Raw genomic sequence first — 21,632 nt, forward strand, 5'->3', positions numbered from 1 at the left:
AGCCTTCCACCCTTCCGAGATGAGTAAAATGAGGGCCCAAATTGTTGGGGGCAAGAAGCTGACTCTGTAAACCGCTTAGAGAGGGCTGTAAAGCACTATAAAGTGGTATATAAGTCTAAGTGCTATTGCTATTATTATTTGGTTGATTTTGGGGCTAATTCAAAGCCCAATCTCTGAGCCAGAAATTAACCCAGTGACCTGGCGAGCATAGCAAGACAACCAAGTCTGAAAAAGAATTGGATTCTACTAGTGCCCAAAGCAAAATAGCTCTGGAATCGGTGTCCAGGGGCAAAATGGCAAAAACTACCAGTCTAAATTGGCCAGTAGGTACCAAGTGATAATCAACTTTGCCATTAATAGAATCCTCCAAGAAGTGTACTCCTGGCGGAAACTAAGAAGAGATAAGGGTGAAAAACACTACTTCAAAAACAGTACAGATAACCATTCCTTTAGTAGCCATTCCAAGTTGCAACGGCACTGAAAAAAGTGACTTATGAACATTTTTCACACATACAACCATGACAGTATCCCCCCTGGTCACATGATCGAAATTCGCATGCTTGACAACGGCTTCATATTTATGACAGCTGTAGTATCCTGGGATCACATGATCACCTTTTGCGACCTTCTGACAAGCAAAGTCAATGGGGAAGCTAGATTCACTTTACAGCTGTGTTACTAACTTAACAACTGATTCTTTTCACAAGGGAAGAAAGGTTGTCAGGGTAAAATTCATTGTCTCACTTAGCAATAGAAATCTTGGGCTCAGTTGTGATCATAAGTCAAGACCTCCTACTGCTCAAGGGTCCCTCAGATATGGGCTGGAGATCAGATGAGCCAAATGTCATGGGAGGGGGAGCAGAAACAAGAGGTTGTCAGGGGAAGTTTGTGTTGCATTTAAGTGCAAGTGAGGAAGGGCTCTCACTTTATTCTGGAGGACAACTGACTGATCACATCAAACACAATTACCACAATCATTTCTTTTGATCTGATTTCACTGTAACTGTATAGCCTGATGAAGGATTTAATAAATCTGAAAGCCTGCAAATATTTTTTTAAAAAAAGATTGCATACATATTTGTCTGTCTCAGACTTTGCCAGCAAAGTCCTTGGGTTGTGGAACCAATTCGGTTCTCAAATCATAACACTTCACTTGAGCACCCTGTGACTTTGGATAAGCAGACTTTTGATTGACTATCCATTCCCAAAGCAACTGTGGGATGAAAAAAAGAATGGGGATAAGTACTGGTATTGACTATTGTTAGGTCAGCAGAAGACACAGATCATCTTAGCCTTAGTTCATAGAAAGGCAGCATGGGGATCATAGGAAGATTTTCTGAAATTGCTTCTCTGAGGATGAAAGAAAAGGTGAAAATACTGTTGATGTAGAAGTCACCCTTTGAGCAAAATAAAAACAGAAAGGGAGTTGCCATATCAACTAGTAGTTGATGTAACATGTTGTTTGAGTCAGTTCCTGGGGACATCAATAGCATGCATATAAAAGAGAGGATCACCACAGTTCTGGCCACTAACCGTCTAAAATAAAATGTGAATGGAGCCCTACAGAAAACTCTCTTTCTCCATCGTTTGATGTACAGTAAATCAGTGATTCTCCAGCTATGCAACTTTATGTATTTATAAAATGCATTAGCTGCCCACCTTACTGCAATGTATTTGGTAACAACTTTATGATGTGTGGACTTCAGCTCCCAGAATTCTTCTGGCTAGGAAATTCTGGGAGTCAAAGTCCACACATTAGTTAAAGTTGCTAAGAGTGAGAAACTGATTAACATTTAAAAAGGTGCTTTTTAAAAACAAAAACAAAAAAACCATGATCTGAATAACTGAGAATCTCCAAAGACAAATACTGATTAAATAAAACGGAATAATTTAAAGATACTGGAATCAGTTTCCAATAAGAATCTAAATTAAGATTCCGGTCATCTTTCTAGTTGCTCTACAATTTGTTTCACATATCTCCCCCAGCTTTTCTCATTGGTGAGGGATGTTAGAGGAGAGTTAATTCAGCTAAATCTGTTCTTTCCCACTATTTTTTCAGGCTAGTTCCTACAAGATATTTGAATTGCTAACCCCTATTCCATTTCTGGCTCACTTTTGATATCTATTTATTCAGTCCCATTAGCAGCTTGGCATTTAACATGCAGATGCATGCATTTTTCCCAAGTTGCCTTGGGCTATGTACTGTACCTTTTGATAAACATACAAAATTTCTCTGACCTCCAAATTCTAAGAGGATTGTGCATTGCTTGTGACTTCTCCCTCCTCCTGACTTCCATTGGTTTTTCCCCTGTGTTGCTGCCAAGAAGCAAATTACAGCTAATCAAGCCACCCATGTTTGCTTATGAGATAATACCTTCTTCAGTTCACCCCATCAAGGTGTGGCATATGTTTATTCAGCCCAGGTTTTAAGACGTGATGGACTTCAGAGGCTTCTCAGCTGTGTCTTGTGGTGAATCATATCACTGAAGACTGTCAACTCTGGTTTTTGGAGCTTGATGTCCAAAGTACAACTGAATGCCTGTTTGGGGGAAACTTCTATCAGCCTCCTTCAAATCAATGTCTTGCAAGTGTGTTGACACTATTTTGATCTGATTTCAGATCAAAAGCCATACCAGCTGGAGGATGGTGGGAGTCTTGGGAAGGCCATCATATGAGATCCTTCTGGTGTTTCAATTCCTTTAAACCCTATCTCCAAATAAGGTGATAAGAATCCACCCACACAGGAATCTCTGATGAAAAAGATTAGCCTGCTATCAATGATAGGTTATCCCCATACTACTGTGATGGTGCCTAGGTGGAGAAGTTAGAGCCTGCCATTGTTACATTGCATTTCACAATGTTCATCTCCTATCTGCCCCACCTCTCTGCATACATGCTTGCACACACCTACGCACAAGCAGGCCCAACACTTTGATATTTGCACCATTAAATACTTCTGGGCAATTGCTACATGAGGGAAACAGCTATAAACAGGCAAATTGGCACAACTACAGTATTCCCATGAGAAGCTGCCTAGTTTTTTATTATTTGGACATTGGAGGGGAAGGGGGCACCAACACCCTTTGCTGTGACCATACATTAATTGATCAACAGTGCACTGAACTCAATCCACTTTACCTGTTGTTTATATTTCATGTCATGTCATGTCATATCATGCCATGTCATTACATTGCATTGCATTATTTTATTTTATTCATTAAATTTCTCTGCCACCCATCTCCCCTATACTCTGGGTGGCTTATGAGTCACAAGCCATTTAACCAGATATGGAGAAATCAAAATATAGACTTCCAAATACAAATTTCATATATTCTGAACAATTCTTTTATTTTATGGATTTGAACAAATTCATTCCTTCATATGAAGAAAATTGAAATATTAAGTCCAGCTGGATTAAAGCAAGGACTCAACTAACCCAGCAATCTGTATTCTATATCTCTTAGAGTAGTCTTGCATCCCCCAACCAATCTATTGTTGTGACTTTAGAAAAACTGGAAGAAGTTGAAAGTCTTTAGTTGTTAAAAAGTAATTTCATTCAGAAAAAAAAATGTGCATACTGTAGTTGATTTGGCCCTGTGGTGTAGACAATTGGTGAAGGTGTCCAACTGAATGTATGTCCAGATTGAAAAATAAATAAACCAATTCACTGCACTTAGAAACTAGCATGACCTTGAGAAGGCCAGGCTTCTTTATTGTTTAGCCATTAAGTAATAGCTGACTCACTCAGTGCAGATTAAGGAATGGGGTTGTCTGATATAAAAAAAATTCAGTTGCCACCAAAACTCTCATCTCAGAAAAATTAAATATGTATTCTTGTAGGTTATTTATTTAAGATACATAAATATAATTAATACCGCAACCTATTGTAAAACCAGTAAAGTACTATGGGCCTTTATATGCCAATATTTGAGTCTTTTTCTTCTGTTTCAATCTGTGTGTAGTAGGAAAATGCATACTTTGAATTTTACTGAAGAGAAATTATTTTAGATTTATCTGCTATTGTCCACTCTCATTTTCCTCACTCCCTCGTTTATCATGGAAAGGACAATCCTGATGCTTCCACACATTCAGCAAATAGTTGAGGGAGATAAAATCATACCAATTATTTGTACTTATGATATTGGCATGTTTCGTGGTAAACCTCAACAGCTGCCTATTACGGAGGCAGTACCTGTGTGAGTAGGTTTTTCCATTCCAACAGGACTCCTGACGGCCCAAGTACAAAGTTGGGTATATGTGGTACATTTGTTGATGTAATACTGCATCCCCATGGGGATTGGTGTTGTCCCCTAGTACAAAATAGGCAAAGCTTCATGAAGGCTTAATACACCGATTTGGCATCTTTTCCTCTTAAAAAATGAACCCCATCCCACCATTTACTGTTTTGTTGAGAGTATAAAAATGGGTTTGGGGGCTATGAGTGGCCCATGTATTGTCTACCTACCTCTTTATCTATTTTATGATGAAGATCTTATTTATCTGATCACAAGGAAAGCTGAAGCAGTAGGAAAAAAATTAGTTCTTTCCTACATTGCCAAAAAAAGGGTCTTTTGTTCTACTGCCTGTTTTTACAATTTACAATGGATGAGAAGACTGAAGAGGCAGAATGTGCCAGCAGTTAATCTCCAGAAATAGAGCTTGGCAAAGGAAAAAAACAAACAAAAATCAATTTTGTCTTAAGCATGAAAACTTTACAAATCTAAGACAACATTCTGCATAGATTTAAAAAAAACACATTGATGGGTTTTTTTTTGATGCACAGCTGTGTAGTGATCCACTACCCAAAGACAGGCTCAATTGGCTTAGGGCCAAATAAGATGTTACGCACAGATGTGTGTAGTAATCCTCAGTAGCTTTTCTTTTGAAACAAAACTAATTTGGAAAGATATGATTGGAACATGAGGAATGGGGGCTTACTCTAGGAGGCATAGCGCTGGCATCCCTAAGCTTAGATGCCCTAGGCTAGTATCTATTCAGCCGTAGCTTAAAGTCAACTCCACTTGTACCCATTAACTACAACATTCATGAACATACCATGTTTCATTATTCTTTTTTTCATCATAGGTTTGATGGTCCTTTTTCAAGATAGGGTGATGCCTAAGGAACAGGAGGCAGAGCAGCTTTCATAATTTTCAGCCAAATACCCATTAGCAGAATCTTGTCTCGAAGCTAGGAAACATGAAGGCTTGTTTGTTTGTAATGATCTGTAGAGTATCAGAACTACACTTGCAAATAAAGAGGGAGAACGTGTACAAGGCAGAGGTGAGATAAGGGCCATCGCCCTGCCACAGAGTGTATTGCAAAATCACACTTGGGTGTCCTTCAAGTGCTGCAAGGAGTACCTTCTACCAATATACTGCTCTTACCTGCCTTTTGCCCTATTGAAAGCTGGGGAACTATATCTACACAAGGTGGGAATGAGGTGATAGAATCCTGAGGTGGGGGGAAAAAAGCAGAAATCATTTTGAGCTACAATAGTGCCATCCTTTTTTGTTTGAATGAAAACTTATCTACAAATTGAAAGATAAGCACAGAGCAGTGTAGGTTAAAATATTTTTCCCTTTTAAAGTATGTACTCAGGCTAAGGAAAAGACAAATCTATACAATCAAGAAGAAGTACCAGAAGAACTTATTAACCAATATTTGAAGGAAAAAAATTATTGGAAATTATGGATGAAGAGAAATGTATTTTAAATAATAAAATATCCACAGAAGAAATTAGAAAGGCAATTGGAGCCCAAAAATTAAATATCTGAATTCTATAAGGAGTTTCAAGAGTTATTGGAGGAGTTAATGACAGACTTATATAATGAAGCCTTGGATAGTGCTAATATACCAAAGTCATGGACCGAAATATATATAACCCTTATTCACAAAGAGCAATCAGACCCACAAAAAATTCAAAATTATAGGCCAATATCACTTTTAAATGTAAATTACAAGATTTTGGCCACAATATTGGTGGAAAGATTAAAGAAAATATTAAGTAGGATTATTCATACTGACCAGAATGGGTTTCTGCCATATAGAAAAATAAAGATAAATACAAGAATAATTATGGATGTTTTAGAATTCTATGAAGCAGACACAACTAAAACAATGGCACTGATGTTTTTAGATGCTCAGAAGGCTTTTGACAATTTGAATTGGAATTTTCTTATTAAACAACTGACAGGCATGAAATTTGGCAAAAAAATTTTAGGATTCATTAAAACAATATATAATACCCAAACTGCAAAAATATTAATAAATGGGGAAAATACAGATAATATAAGGATAAATAAGCGTGTAAGACAAAGATGCCCCTTGGCTCCCCTACTTTATATATTAGCAGAAGAGACACTACTGGTACAAATCCAACAAAATCAAGAGATCAGGGGGTTAAAAGTTAAAAAAGAGGAGTACAAACTTCAAGCATTTGCTGACGATATGGCATTTATAGTGGAAGATCCCCTGGAAATGACACCCATTTTGATGAAAGAAATAGAACAATATGGAAAGGTGGCAGGGTTAAAAATTAATAAAGAAAAAACAAAAGTGATAACAAAAAACTGTACAAATGAACAAAAGGAAGAACTAACAAAGAGATTAGGGATACAGGTGGTAAATAAAGTAAAATATCTGGGGAAATGGCTGACAACTAGGTGCTCATCAATTAAAAAAGATAATTACGATAAATTAACAAAATATGAATATTTTGCTAAATTTGTTGTTCTTATTTCAGACAGTGCCACTCAAATTGGAAAAAGGCTTCTTTGAAGAACTAAATAAACATATATCCAAAATTATATGGCAGGGGAAAAAACCCAGAATAAAATATAAATTATTACAGGATGATAGAAAGAAAGGAGGATTGGGTCTTCCAGATTTTGAAACATACTACTATGCTGCGATAGTAACCTGGCTCAAAGACTGGGTTAATTTGATAAATAAAAGGATTTTAACATTAGAGGGATTTGATCTCCAACTTGGATGGCACGCATTTATGTGGGATGGAAAGAGTAAACACCACTTGTACTTTCAAAGACATTATATAAGGAGTGTGTTATTAACTATTTGGGAAAAGATAAAGTACATTACTGTAGGGTCCCACTGTGGTTATCTACAATGGAGGCAATTACACATCCAAACGTTTTAGATTTTGATAATATTTTAAGATATAAAGATCTATTACATCAAACCGGGGAGTTAAAGAGTAGGAATCAAATGCAAATTCAAGGAAAAGAGATAGCATGGTGACCCTATGCGCAGATACAAATGCATTACAAAAAAGATAAAGAGCAATTTGGTTTTAACATGACCTACCAAGAATTAGATAAAATTTGGCATGGAGAGGAAAGGAAGTTGATTAGTAAAATACAGTATATAAATATCTATTGGATTATAAATTAAAAGAAGAAATAGTCAAAGAGTGTATGATAATTTGGGCAAAAAATGTGGGCCACAGTGTTGAATTAGACAAGTGGGAATATATTTGGGAAATAAATTACAAACTAACTATGTCAGCCTCGTACAAAGAGAATCTCTATAAAATGGTGTATCGTTGGCACTTGCCACCTCCGAGACTGGCTAAGATGTTCCCGAACCTCCCCCCAAACTGTTGGAAGTGTAACTGCATCCAGGGAACATACTTCCATATGTGGTGGACATGTCCATATGCTCAGAAGTTTTGGAAAAATATCAAAAATTGGATTCTAAATATAACTAACAAGAAGTAAAACTTGAACCTGAAATCTTTTTGCTGGGTATGATAGACTCAAAAATAGAAAAAAAAAATCAATTTTTAACCTTGCACATTATAACGGCAGCCAGAAGAGGTTATGCTCAAAATTGGAAACTGTCTATTGTCCCTTCAGAGGAAATAGTCATTAAAAAAATTCACGAATGTGCAGAGATGGACAGCCTAACCAAATTACTAAAAAACAACAAAGATAGTGAACACTACAAAGTTTGGAACTGTTGATATGAATGGTTAAAGAAAAAGCAACATTTGACAACTGAATAAGTTATGAAACTATGAAGGACGTGCGTTTAATCATAAAGTATTCTGTGAAATTAAAACATTAAAAGAATGAGGAAGGTATTGTAACAAAGTAGATCACATCAATGTTATGGGGTAAAAGAAAAAAAAGAAAAGAAAAATGTAGCCAATGCTCAATACCTGCTGCAAAATGTATATATGTATATATATTTGTTTATATGTTTGTTTGTTTCTTTTTAAAAGTTTTAAATATATGAAACTTAAATAAACTTTATTTTAAACTTAGAAAAATAAAAATAAAATATTTTTCCCTTTTACCTCTGTCCTCCGGATGATTTAGACTCCCAACAGCCTATGTCCTAAACATCTGAAAAGTATTAGTTTGAGGAAAATTGCAAGGGGGTTGATCAGAATGGAAAATTATATGTAAAATGGCAGGAAGTTCTGTCAGTCAATCCTTTTCTGGCTTTCAATTTTTTTTTCCTACCAGTTCGGTGAGTGCGTGAACCATGTGCTTTGCACGCACGCAGAATGTTTGCTAATGACCTTCTCCAGTAATCCCTGTGTTACACAGCTGATGCATGACAATCTGCTGTACTGCGCCAATCAGCTGAGCTTGAAAAGCAAGGTATAAAGCACAGCCTAGGGCCCAGGCGGGTGGGTGGACCAAACAGCTGATCATTGGAGCAAACTGAACCGATTCGCTCTCAGCTGATCCTTGGAGTTACCGGATTGCCTGAACCAGACCGAACCAGTAGCATACCACCCCTGCTTTTGTTCCTGCAAGAGAATTCATCATACAGTAGCTTATTCGAAAAACCCTTGTTCTATTGAAGCTAAGGAAAGCAGGAAGAAAGGTGCCTTGAAATTCTCATGTAACAAAATGGACAGTGAGAAAGTAGGTTAGTTTTCTGCATGATTTTGACAGTGGACGTTTCCCCAGTGCTGAGTTGAAGTGCTCTCCGCTCATCACTGAATCAGGAGAAAACTGCCTTTGTGAAATTTGCTTTTCCAGTTTCTTTTCCAGTCCTTCGTCCTACATCCATTGCCTAGTTCAGGTCACTCTAGTCATCAGATTTCATCCAAAGTAATAGGTAACAAAGCGTAAAAGATTTTCCACACCTTTTGAAACTACCCTTGGACAGTATAAGAATAATAGGAAAAATATTACCTTAATTCTTGTACTTTAAAGGAAGTGTAGGAAGATTATTGACACCTTTAAACTTTGGTGTTGGAAATGATTCCCGAGAATATCATGGGCATCCAAGAAAACAAGCCCATGGATCATTGAACAAATCAACTTAGAGGTACAAATGTATAGGCTCAAATTATCCTATTTCAGACACATTATGTGAAGGCACAGCTCTTGGAAAAAGACTCTAATGTTGGGAAAGGTGAAAGGCGGGGAAAAAGAGGACAGCCAGCAACAAAGTGGATGGACTCAGTTACAGTGATGGTAAGTGCTCCATTAGGAGATTTGAAAGAACATATTAGGGATAGATTGCCAAGAAGAAAATCTATTATAGCTAGCTTATGTTTAAAATATTTTACTAGTCAAGACTAAGACTGATTTGGAAAAGTATTTTAAAAATGACAGATTACAAGAATGATATGGATAAAGATGCTACACAGGATATACAAATGAAACACTTGATGTCTTAATGATTAAGATGGACATACAAATAACAAACCAAATGAGTGGCAGCTGTTCAGTTAGGAGATCTATTGGTCAGTTGAGTTGTTGCAATGCTGGCCATTTCCCATGGGTCCAAGGTATTCTCATCTGGCCCAATACTTTTTCCCCTGGACAGGAAAAAGCAGGGAAAGCTACCAGCTGCTGTGGCATGGACAGCTACCTGAAGCTGTAAGCAACCAATCTAAACTGAAGGAAATGCAAGGTAAAGAGGAAAGAGTGCTCTCCCATTTAATTAGGTACTGCTGCACTGCCCAAAACCTGTCTGACAGTTTGTGTCTTGAATGTAGGCCTTGTGTTATTTCAAAAGTTATCTGATGTTATAGCTCAGAAGAACTAACTTTATTCCAGGGAATTGTGACATGTACCTGTTAATAGATGTGAATGAATGAAATAAGAAACAGAATGTACAAATGTACACTCTAGATAAAGGAGTTCCAACTGTTGAATTATCCACAATTTAAATCTCTGTAAGTAGGAAAATAGGTAAATAGGCAGCACAAGAAACATAGGTTTTAGAACTTTTCTCCTTCATTTTCTAGCATTCAGTTTGCAATACATTTTCTTTGAAACATTCAAGGCAATATCTTATACGTGCAGATGAAGTGGTGCTTCATTTCACCATTTAATTTTTCTCTGTACACTAATCCGATGATATCTGACTCAGGGGCTCCTTTCCAGGCTTGGCCTCCATTTCCTATCATAAGCAATGCTGAAGTGCATCTCAGGATACCACAATGCATTGTGTGGAAAGCTTGTGTCCATAACTTTACATGCACAAAGTTCAATCAGGCGCACCTGCAACTCAAAATTGTTTCAGGGTATTTGAAAGACAAAAAAAAAAAAAACTTTGTCTAATATAGGAGTGGTTAAGCTGTGGCCTTTACTTAATTTTTAAACATAGCATTCAGCACCTGGGTACGGTGTGTGTGGGAGGATGTTTGAGTGTGGAGTAAGGAGTTGGCAGGCATCCCAAGCTTATGGGTGCAGAATGCTATGAAAAAGCTCCCAGATTGTTTATGTGTATGTGGTGTGCACCAGGTGTATACCACCTGTTAATGGGCTCTATTAGTGCCGTTGGGATGGGGCTCTTTGACTGGGGAAAGGAAGGCATAGGTCCAAGGTGACGGAGTAAAGGGCAGGGAGGGATACCCAAGGCTTTCAACACATTCTACTGAGTCCAGCCAGATGAGAATCTTCCAGGTACCCACCTCTCTGGAATGATGACATTATGCAGGACCTAGGAGATATATCTTTTCTGTAAAAACAGGCACCCTTTGGAACTGCCTTGCCCTCTGATTAGCTTTCTATAAGGTTATGAACACCTGTCTCTTTTCTCAACTGTTAGGACCTGGAAATTTGTGGAGTCTGATTTGCTTGTTAGTATCTAAATTGCTTTGAGGAACCTTGGAGCTTTAGTTTGATGATTATTTTTAGTTGTATTTTGCACAGTTTAAAATTAATTTCTTACAACGTGTTTTATATATAGTATTTTTTGCCCAATTGCCCAGTTGCTTGTTCAAGATGGGAAGTCACATAGATTGCCCACAAACAAACAAACAAATACAAATCAATCAATCTTATCCACTTAGATACCAGAAGTAATCAATTCAATATTCTGGTCCACTCCTCTGTCAAATCCAAACAAGAATATTTCCTACAGTTAGAATATTTGCCCAGTATCTCTTAGACTAGAAAACTTGCATGGTCCCTTCCAACTCTATTATTCTGTAAAAACTGCTGCAAGGAAAAATGTATTCTTTTTCAATGAATTGAATCCATTAACAAAATTATCTTACAAATAACACAAGACACTTCCCTCAGTTTAACCAAAATCTTTTTCCTATAAAGCAAGGTTTCTAACTAGTTTTGGATTAAAATCTGGTTTTCGAATCCATCAGTCATTGTCAAAGATATCTATTATCTCTTCTCATACTGAATTCAATTTATTTTGGAACCTCTGTTTTGTTACTTTTTGGAAGATTGCTTTAGATGTTCAGGTGGCTGAAACGGAACACAATTTGTTATTATATGCTACCATGTTGTATTGATAAGGGTCTATGTTCTATTTTTGGATGTAATGTGATAATTTGGTAAGTTATTGGATTATTCAAATATACAGTACAAAGTACATGAATTTAAATCAATTTTTGTCTAGAGTCCATCATTATTTTTTATTATTTTCAATGGCCCAGGACTCATTAGTTAGTCACATACCTTTCCATATAGTAAATAGAATGGGACCAAATTTTGGGAGTGCAGGCAAGAAAGACTGGGCCTGAGCAGTGGATAAAATTGGTCAAGAACAATGTCCCTAACATACCCCTATGAGTGAGGCAGCTGGGAAGTGATTGTCTTCATTGTTGGATATGCCCTTCCTCAGTGGTGGGATTCAAAAATTTTTACTACTGATTCTGTGGCCACGGCTTGGTGGGCATGGTGTGGCTTGGTGGGTGTGGCTTGGTGGGCGTGGCAGGGGAAGGATACTGCAAAAACTCCCTTCCCACCCCACTCCTTGGGGAAGGTTACTGTAAAATCTCCATTCCTTCCACACCCCACTAACCTGCTTTCTAGCTCCATTCTCCTGTACAGGGCAACAAAAGAAGACCCAGCCGATCAGCAGTAATATTTGCTGGTTCTCTGAATTACTCAAAATTTCCGCTATTGGTTCTCCAGAACTGCTCAGAACCTGCTGAATACCCCCTCTGCCCTTCTTCCTTTTTGCATCTTCCCTCTGCTTATTGTTTTCCTTCTCTCTCTATATGAAGAGAGAGGGGGCATGGGAGGGAGGGAGGGAGGGTGGCAGAGGGATATAAGAGAAATATATATATTTCTCTTAAGTTTTCGCGGGTACTTATGTGTATGGCATTCAGCTTTGTTCGGGTATTTTCCCACGTCATTGTAGTTGTGCTTTTAAAGTTGTAGCAACGTTTCGGCAGAATCTCATCTGCCATCATCAGGCTTCTGTATTGTGTTGTTTTGCTCCATTTCACCTTTGGGCAAAACAGGATCTCTATTCCTACCTTCCCTTCATTTTACTTTTACCAACTCCTGGTATTTTACTTGGAACCAAAAGACAACATTTCCATGGAAAACAAATGAATAAGATTGAGTTAATGGTAGCCATTCACATGGACTGTCTTTTCAGCATTTGGAAATGCTTATCTCTTCTTTTGTATACTGAGTGAACAGCAGGAAAAAGTCGTACGTATATTTTTTTATTTGTATTTATCAAACATATGTGTATCATTGCTCTTTTCTTTTCTTCCTTTCAGGTGTTACCCTGTTGCAAGCCATCAGAATCCTTAAAGAGAAACTGACTGCCTTTCCGGTTCAGCTCTCCTCTTTCCATCAGTCTGCTGTGTTTGATTACTTTTCAAACACATTTCTTAAGCATTATTGGCTGTACCAGTTTGTGATGACTCGGGAGAGAGATCGCAATCAGACATTTGCCATTCTTGAGATCTGTGCTCCCCCCAGTCCCCCTCCTTTGAGTGAAGGCATAGATATTGAAATGTGGAACTACCAGCAACAATTAGCTGCCCTCTGTGCAGCTGAAGAAGAAAAACAGGCCAGTATATTGCATATCCGAGAAACTTTGCTTGCAGAGCGGGAACATCGGCTCAGGGAAGTGTACCAAAGGGTCAGAAGACGAACACAGACCCTTAACACAGAGGTAAATGAAGAATGTAGCATCTTTTACAGAAGTGAGGAATGATGGCCCTTTTATGACTTGTGGACTTCAACCCCCAGAGTTGAAGTTCACAAGTCATAAAAAGGCCATCATTGCCCACCCCTGCTCTGTGATATTGTTAATTTAACACTGTGTATTGTTAAGTTATTATTGTTATACATATGCAATAGGTAATTGATCACCACTGGATTTCATTTAATCTCTTCTGAGGAACTTTGGTTAGGGATGGGCCTAGCCAGTGGTGTGATTCATCCGGTTCGCACTGGTTCAGCCAAACCGATTGTTAACTTTTTGCGCAGTTCACCGAACTTCCTGATCCCACCACTGGCTGGCCCCTCCCCACTTGCCCCTCCCAGACACCCCTTATCTCACCTAGCCTGCCCTGGCCACTTGCTTAGAGTCATACCCACAGCCCAGCTGCTCTCTGGATGCTCTCTCGCTTGCCTGCCTTTGCCGCTCGCTCAGACCATGTGGCAGCCAGGCCCAGCTGCTCTCCTCTCCTCGCCCTCCTCCCATCGCTCTTCTTCCCCAGCCAGGTGGCCCCTCTCTTCCTTCCCTACCTCCCCAGGAGAGCTGTTTGATGCCCTCAAAGGCGAGGTCCTACTGGCTGGCTGGCTCACGTGCCCACGCGCCTGGCCTTACATTCTCCCAGCACTACAAAGCAGGGAAGCAGTTGAAGCGGCTCCATGGTGACCTCTAGGAGCTGCAGTGGGAGGGCTGCCAGCCAGAGAGTGGCTCCAGGAGCAGGAGCCTGCAGCATCAGCAGGTCAGTGGTGGAAAGGAGCTGATGCCTTAGCAATGGCCTATCTGGTCATTTACAACATGGACATGACAGCCAGGTGAAGAAGCACCAGCACACTCTTGGCAGGTTGCTTTTGAAGGGGTAGTTGCAGCACATGTCACGCCCACCCTACATGCTGATCCCCAAGTCTCTTCAGGAAAGAGTTTGGAGCATCCGCTGAATCTGTCTAAAACTTAGTGGGGAGTTTCTTTCCACTGTGCCACACAATGGTGCGAGCTGCCACCAGGCAAGAAAATGGACCGGAAGCCACTTGTTCTCCATGCACTTGAACTTTTCCCTGCTCCATCCTCCCGACCATCCCCTTGAACCTGTGAAGGTGAGAAAAGCTGAGGGGGCTGGCTTTTTACCTAGGTTTGTCTGGGTGTCAGCTGTCAGGGGGAAAACAGACTGCGGCCTGGAAGGAGGCCATTTTCCACCTGACAGCTGAACCAACCTAGGCAAAAAGCCAGTCCTCACCAGCACCCAGCTTCACTGATAGTGGGCTTGCAAAGGGCTGCTGCCTGTGTCAAGCTAGACGGGAGAGGTAGAGCATGAGTGAGTTAGCAAGAGCTGAGGAGACAGCAGAAGGAGGGAAGCCAGGCAAAGGGGCGAGTGAGGGGTGTCCACAGCCTCAGGCCCCTTCTTTTGGAGGGATACTATCCATTTGGCTCTCCTCCTGCTTCTCCACCTCTCCTCTCACCCCATTACCCAGTCTGCCAGCAGGAGGTGAGTGGGTGGGCTTTATTGCGTTCTAGGCATTTCCCACCCAAATGGCACACCACGTCTGCAATGACATCCCTGTCATAGGAGGACATCATATCATTCCTACGATCTAGAAAGTCTGAAGAAGTTGAAGGAAATAATGCAACCTGAAATCCAACACACTTGTATGTGTTGAGGGAGAGCAATGTTGTTATTTCTCTAACTTGCTGTTTGCTTCTTGATTACAGTTTGTGTTGTTTATTTGCCCTGAAGATTTCAGAACGTGCAGTTCACACTGTTGATTGACAGCACATGAGGATTATGACTTTGGTTGACTCCTCCAAAACATTCTGTTTCTTCTCTATCTTTGATTTGCATAATCAACCTCTCACAAGTTTATCACGTTCCAGATTGAAAATTCCCACCTGCCTGGGCTTGCTTTTCTGGTTCTTCTCTGCCCTATAGGATATTGTTTAGGGAAGTGAGAGGCAGTTTTTTCACTTGTTAGCCCATCTGCGGAGTGGAATGAATGCCCCATTAATGGTTATGCATTTGTGTTTCATTGAGCTGCCAGCAAAGGCAAGTACATTCAAATGAATGGAGAGAATATCACCTTTTGAACTCAAGCAATGATTGCTGGGATATAGGTCCCTAATCATTTTTTTTTTTGTTCAATACCATTCTTTATATATAGGGGGGGGATCCAAATTTTGCTATTCCCAATTCTTTGTCAGTCCTAAATTTAGCCTATCATCACTGAGGCCTTCAAGGTCCAATGGATTTCCTCTAAACTCAACAGCTATTGGGAAATTGATTAAAGGAATGTTACCTCAGTTGCCTGCTGGCTTCTTTTCACCAGTATCATTCATACATATTGCCAGCTGCCACCTTGACCTAAAAGATATTCTAGGTCCCCACACTGTTTTGTTGGCTCCTTCCCAGCTTTATAGTCAGATTAAATTTATGTTCCCAAGCCTCACCCTTCAGCAGGTGTCTGTGTATATATGCATGTGCACACCTACCTAATCAGTGAGGATGTGTTTAGCTTGATAAATCTTAGCTGGCATATGGACCTCTTCTCATTCCATTGCAATGTGTATCACGATTATAGCACCCTGCTGTTTTTGAATACTTCTCCTACTACTCTGCCATGTGGAACCTGAGAAATCTATCTTCTAGTCCTCCTTGGAGGCTTTGGCTCTCGTGTTTGTGTGTGTTCCATTGTAAAACATGCATTTATTGCTTCTCTGGTTACCCGTCCATATTACTGTTCCTGTTGCTTTAGCATACTTTAATATTTTCCCCTGGGAGATGCATACATTTTTAAAGAAATTTCATTGCTCCCTATTATTCTTCTTGTCTAATTATGGAAGGATTAAGTGAGGCCCAGAAGCATCCTTGCAAATAAAGATGGCATGGGAGGTTGGCCATTTGGTTTTCAGCTGGCATTAACAAAGTATTAACAAAGTTAATGGACAAATAAAATAAAGTTAGGTAGACAAGAAGCTTTTCCATGCCTTTTCACTAATAAATTATAGTATTCTTCAATCATTGGTGTGCCAATACTGTATATGAAAGGAACCATATGCTGTGTAAACCTCAATTATAATTAAGCAATGCTATATCACTAATGAGGAAATGGCCTTAATCATTTATACTTTCACCTCACTGAAAGGTTATAAACAAATGGATTTAAGAAGGTCAAGGCAGACAACATCCAGCAAATGGAGTTGCTGTTGATATACGGTAGTTTGATTGCTTCCTTGGCCATATTTTTTGTTATCTTTTCACAGGACCTACAAAGAATAATGTAACTACCAGTATTTACCAGCTGCTGAATTATGAGGGTATGCAAGTAATTTGTTTAGAAGTCATTCTTCTAAGCAACAAGGAAATATTGTTTATCTAATCAAAGGATGAATAAGATTCTAATGATTTAGCAAGACATTATACATTACAAGTATTCTCAAATGTTTTCATATTCAAGTCTCCCCCAAAATGCCTTGTAGGGCATAGCACCAGCATATATTGGGTAATATTTTGCCAGAACTGAATCTGCCTGACCAGTCTGACCATCTAAAGAGAATCTGTTGAGAGTTCCCATTCCTCATAATGGGCACTACGCATAGTGTGGAGGAACTGTTAGGCATTCTGGGATAGTCTATACTTCCTGGACTGCTCTTCTCATGGAGGTCAATATTGGTTTAAGTGTCCTTGCTTTCTGCAATCAAATCAAATTAATACAATTGAAAGAAGCTGTGCTTGAAAGGGCAGCATAGACAGCATTTGCCTATAAATTCACCAAGGGTCGGACATGACTAAGTGGTTAAAAACAACATTCCAATGTGCCCCAATTGACTATAACTTTCCTCAGAGATAATATTAATTGTAGAAGTGATTTTTATTTTTTATGATTTTTTTTACATTATTTTTATACTATTCTTGCTCTGTATTTTGCTATGTGTTATTCACCATTCAGTGGAGACCTTCAAGCTATTCTTTAGATGATCACCCTGGACAGGTAAACTCAACACATTCACGTCTATTTGGATTGAAGCAGATTATAATCTGTTAAACTAATCAATCGTCAACCATATTAATTGTTTAATATGTCAGAAACATCAGATATATTAATCTTGTTTTTCAGACACTAACATCTTTAGTCAATGAAGTAATTAAAACACAGATCCAGAACCTGCATCGTATTATTCAACATGAGATCCAGACTACCTTTGAAATCTTGGAACTAAAGCTTCAGAAAAAGGCCTTGATGTTCAATTCACCTGCTCCATACCCACCTCCGTTCTGTCCTGACTTGCGAGGGAAAAAATCAAGCAAACCTCAAAAGAAGACACAGGACAACTCTTTAGAAAACGAAGACAAAACGGACCAAAAGAAGAAAAAGAAATGAAGATCGCTTTGGAATGCATCCTTATTGTGCATCCTTCAATGAGGAAGCAATCCATACATCTCCTTATAATTGTACTTTTTTATCCCAGGCATTCTAAGTACTTTGCCTTTCAAGATGATTCTCCAGAGTGACACTACTTCAGACTGGAGGTAGGGTTCAGATGTCTGCATTTTAAAAGACAGGATTCTTTCATAGCCTTGCATTGACACATTCAATTTGCTATGGAAGGTATTGCGAATAGATTGAGGCATATCATACACTCATTATATGAAACTTTTACTTCCTTTAGTTTAAATATCTTAATTTTAAAACAATTACCATCTTAGCAGAACCAAATTTGAATATTTTTACCTCTAGAGGATAGAAATAGGCAAATAAATTCAAAGTAACATTTATGTTAGAATCTGAGAATCAGCAAGCATTACTTAGCAGTGCAATCCAGTGACCTGTTCTGTGCTTCTGAAGTTTTTATTTCAGCTTTTGCATAAATAGTGCCACATGTTGGCTGGGGAAATTTATTGAAGTTAAACCACCTGTCAGGATTCTTATATAGCTATATTCTTATAGCCAGCAGTACATGCATGTTTAGTTGCCTGCATTAGGTCAATGATTCATATATGCACTGTAATCCTAAACATTCAAGCGTCATTTTAAAATTCAGATTAATGTACAATTGGTGGGAGTGGGCTAATTTGAATTTATTTTTAAATTTGGATATTTTAAGTCAAAGCAATGGCTGTCAAGATACCACTTGCCCCTATTCTCCTGCCAGATACATCCTCTTTAGGGATCTCTTGGTTTTGATCTTTCATCAACAAATTAAACAGGAATGCAGTTCGGTTTCAGGGTTCCACCCTCCAATAGCTTTTAGGTTTCTCAGTTGTCTTCAGTTTAGGCTAATAAACAGACACTCTAGGGCTTTATGGGAAGATCAAGTATTATTTGGGGGCCATACCCATCATCTAAGCAGATAATGGAATTTCCTTCCTGAAAGAGACTATAATAACAAGACTAATGTCCTCATTGCTTCAGTGCTCTCCAAAATTTGTTGCAGCATGATAAGTCTCTAGAAATTGCTGTAAATTAAAGGATAGGGCATGGGTGGAAAGAGGACAAAATGTGAAGATAGCTGAGATGAAAGACATCCTAGACTTATGAGGCCACATGAAAACAAAATGGCCTCATCAAAATTACTCTGTGCTTGTACTGCCAAGTAATAGTACCCTCTGTGATTTAGAGACCATTGTCATGAACATGAGATATATTCAGAAGGAAGCATTTTCCTCTAGGAAATTAACAGCTTATTCTACAAGAGGACAGGTCTTTACAATGGCATGCTTTATGCCAGTCTTCCCTAGCTTATTTCTATTCTAATCCCTGTGTTCTAAATATACAAAATGAGATGATAGACCTGGAATCTCTTAGCATCTTTGGTAAAGAAATCCTTAAGGCAGTACTTAACATGGTCTTTCAAAAGTGGAAGGCTATAATTCCACCATAGGTGGCATATATGGAACCTCAGAATGTTCTAAAACTTGTCAACAAACTGTAATCCTCAATGTAATAGAAGCTATTCAGCCTGTGAAGAGCAATCTTATTAATTCAGTTTAGTTAATATAATTAACATACTTTTAATTGGATTTAAATAAAATTAGATTTTATCTAATTATATTTTATCACTTAGTAGATGTATTGTTATTTGCATATAACTTTGAAATAAAAATAAACTTAAAATAGTAAGTGAAGTGAAAGATCCTGTCCTGCTACCAAAACTAACGTAAGATTCAACCACCTGCCCAATCAGCTTGTGTTTGTGCAATAAAAAGGACTGCGTTTTTGTCCATCTCAAGCGACAAAATGCCTTTTGCCATGTTTGAGAGCTCTATTTTCAGTGTCAGTAAATTACTTTTAAGGAATGTGCACCTGAAGATTGCATTTTTATACTAGTGGTGGCAATAATGATATATGTCTTAAAAGCTGATTTTTATAGCCTTGCTTTGTATATATTGTCATTACCCTGGGCTTCTTTTCAGATAAAAGGAAGGTTTAAACAGTAAGATATTGTCTATACAGATAAAGTTAATCAGAAAGTTATTTCAGGTATGACTTCTGCCTTAGATACCCTTCCATCAAAAGTGAAGAAGCAAGCAAAAGGAAATGAGGCATGGATGTCTGAATCTTTTTTTTAAGGCTGCAATCTATATTGGGTATTCTAGACCCCCACCACTCAAATATGGGAGTAGTTGACTATACTATTCATCATGTTATTCTTTCAGGGAGACATCTATATGTGTTCACAGAGAGCAAGAAAGCGACGCTATTTTTCTTGAAGTATAAACAAGTCGTGATTTTTCCTCATCCCTTTGCTTAAATATAAAGGTAGCCCCAGGACGCATAACATCCGGTTGGAGGGGCCGGCTACTGTTATCAGTCAGGAAACAGAGCTGGACACATCCTCTCCTAAGTCTCAGCAGCCTAAAGCCACCTCCAGTGGCATGATTTGGCAGGAAAAGACAAAGTTGCGTGTCTTACTCCTTCTCCTTTGCACACAGCAGGAGCCTCCCTCTACAGTTCTGGGAAAATGAATCTTTTTCCTCCTCTAACAGGTCAGAGTGGGAGAATATTTTTTTCTGCCTGAGAAAGCAGCAGAATTCGTAATGTTGGAATGTGAAGTGATGCAGGACAGCCTTACACCGCTGGGTACTAAGAAAAAAATAAGTCTCTGGATGAATTGAAGTCTCTCGGTACAAAGCCCACCTTCCTCCTCCTCCCCTTCCTCATTATCATCAATCTCCACTCAGGATTTCCAAACATTCATCATTTAAAGCAAGCCCACTGGCAGCAGTAACTATTTTTGTTTTAGCAGCAGCCAAAGTTAAATTGAGTGGGAAGGGTCAGACTAAACGAAAGGGGTCTAGAATTTCCTAGAGTTTAATAGATTTTAAAAGCAGCCATCAGTGGAGTGTATTATATATAACACTTTTTCCTATTGCCATTTACCAAGTCAAAATAATGTTTTCACTTTCTCTGAAGGAGGGGACAAATTAAAGGATAAAGTGTGTTACTTAGGAAAAAAGGAGGTTTTATCTTAGTCCAACATTATGATCCCGATTCTAAAGTGTTTCTTGATCCCTGCTTTGAATTTTGGGAGCAAAGGGAGAAAGAACCTAATCATCCATTTTCTGCTGTTCCCCACTCAGAGAGATCTCTTGGTCTGTAAAGATCTGCATTCATATTCCTTCAAGGTAATTGGTTGAGAAATTCATACTAGCACCCCTTTCTCTCACTGTCTCTGTCACACCAAAGTTTTCCCTTTCTCTCTGATGCTTTCTAGTTTCCTTCTCTCTCTCTCTCTCTCTCCCTCTTTCTCCATAGGCAGATTGTGATGAATAATGCAAAGATGCTTCTGTCAAGTAAGGAAGATTTTTTTCAAGACAGTACAACAGTGGTGGGATTAATTTTTTTTTAGTATGGGTTCTGTGGGTGTGGCTTGGTGGGCATGGCAAGGGAAGGATACTGTAAAATCTCCATTCCCACCCCCCTCCCGGGGAAGGTTACTACAAAATCCCCATTCCCTCCCCATCCCACTAACCTGCTTTCCAGCTCCGTTCTCCTGTGCAGGGCAACAAAAGAAGACCCAGCCGATCAGCAGGGACTAGGGAGGCAGAGAATAGATGGGAGCAGGGCCTGTCAGAGGTGGTATTTGCCTGTTCTCCGAAATACTCAAAATTTCTGCTGCCAGTTCTCCAGAACTGGTCAGAACCTGCTTAATACCACCTCTGCAGTACAACTCACTAACAAACTTTGCAAGAATTCAGCTCATTGAAAGCTAAAATCTAAAGTCTTTAG

At 39.0% G+C, this 21,632-nt stretch overlaps 1 protein-coding gene across 2 annotated transcripts in view; it reads left to right on the top strand.

Moving 5' to 3' along the window:
* The window catches only part of C1H8orf74 (chromosome 1 C8orf74 homolog), a 32,146-nt gene extending 12,618 nt beyond the window's left edge, over nt 1-19,528 (top strand). For both annotated transcript variants that reach the window (XM_026715954.2, XM_087929995.1), the window contains exons 3-4: nt 12,971-13,371; nt 17,520-19,528. In XM_026715954.2, coding sequence (XP_026571739.1) covers nt 12,971-13,371; nt 17,520-17,783 — 665 coding nt within the window. In that variant the 3' untranslated portion in view covers nt 17,784-19,528. The remainder of the gene's footprint in view (nt 1-12,970; nt 13,372-17,519) is intronic.
* Nucleotides 19,529-21,632: the final 2,104 nt, after the last annotated feature.

Source organism: Pseudonaja textilis, chromosome 1 (genome assembly GCF_049901715.1).
Source record: "Pseudonaja textilis isolate UNSWEBS1 chromosome 1, rPseTex1.2, whole genome shotgun sequence".
Lineage (NCBI taxonomy): Eukaryota > Metazoa > Chordata > Lepidosauria > Squamata > Elapidae > Pseudonaja > Pseudonaja textilis.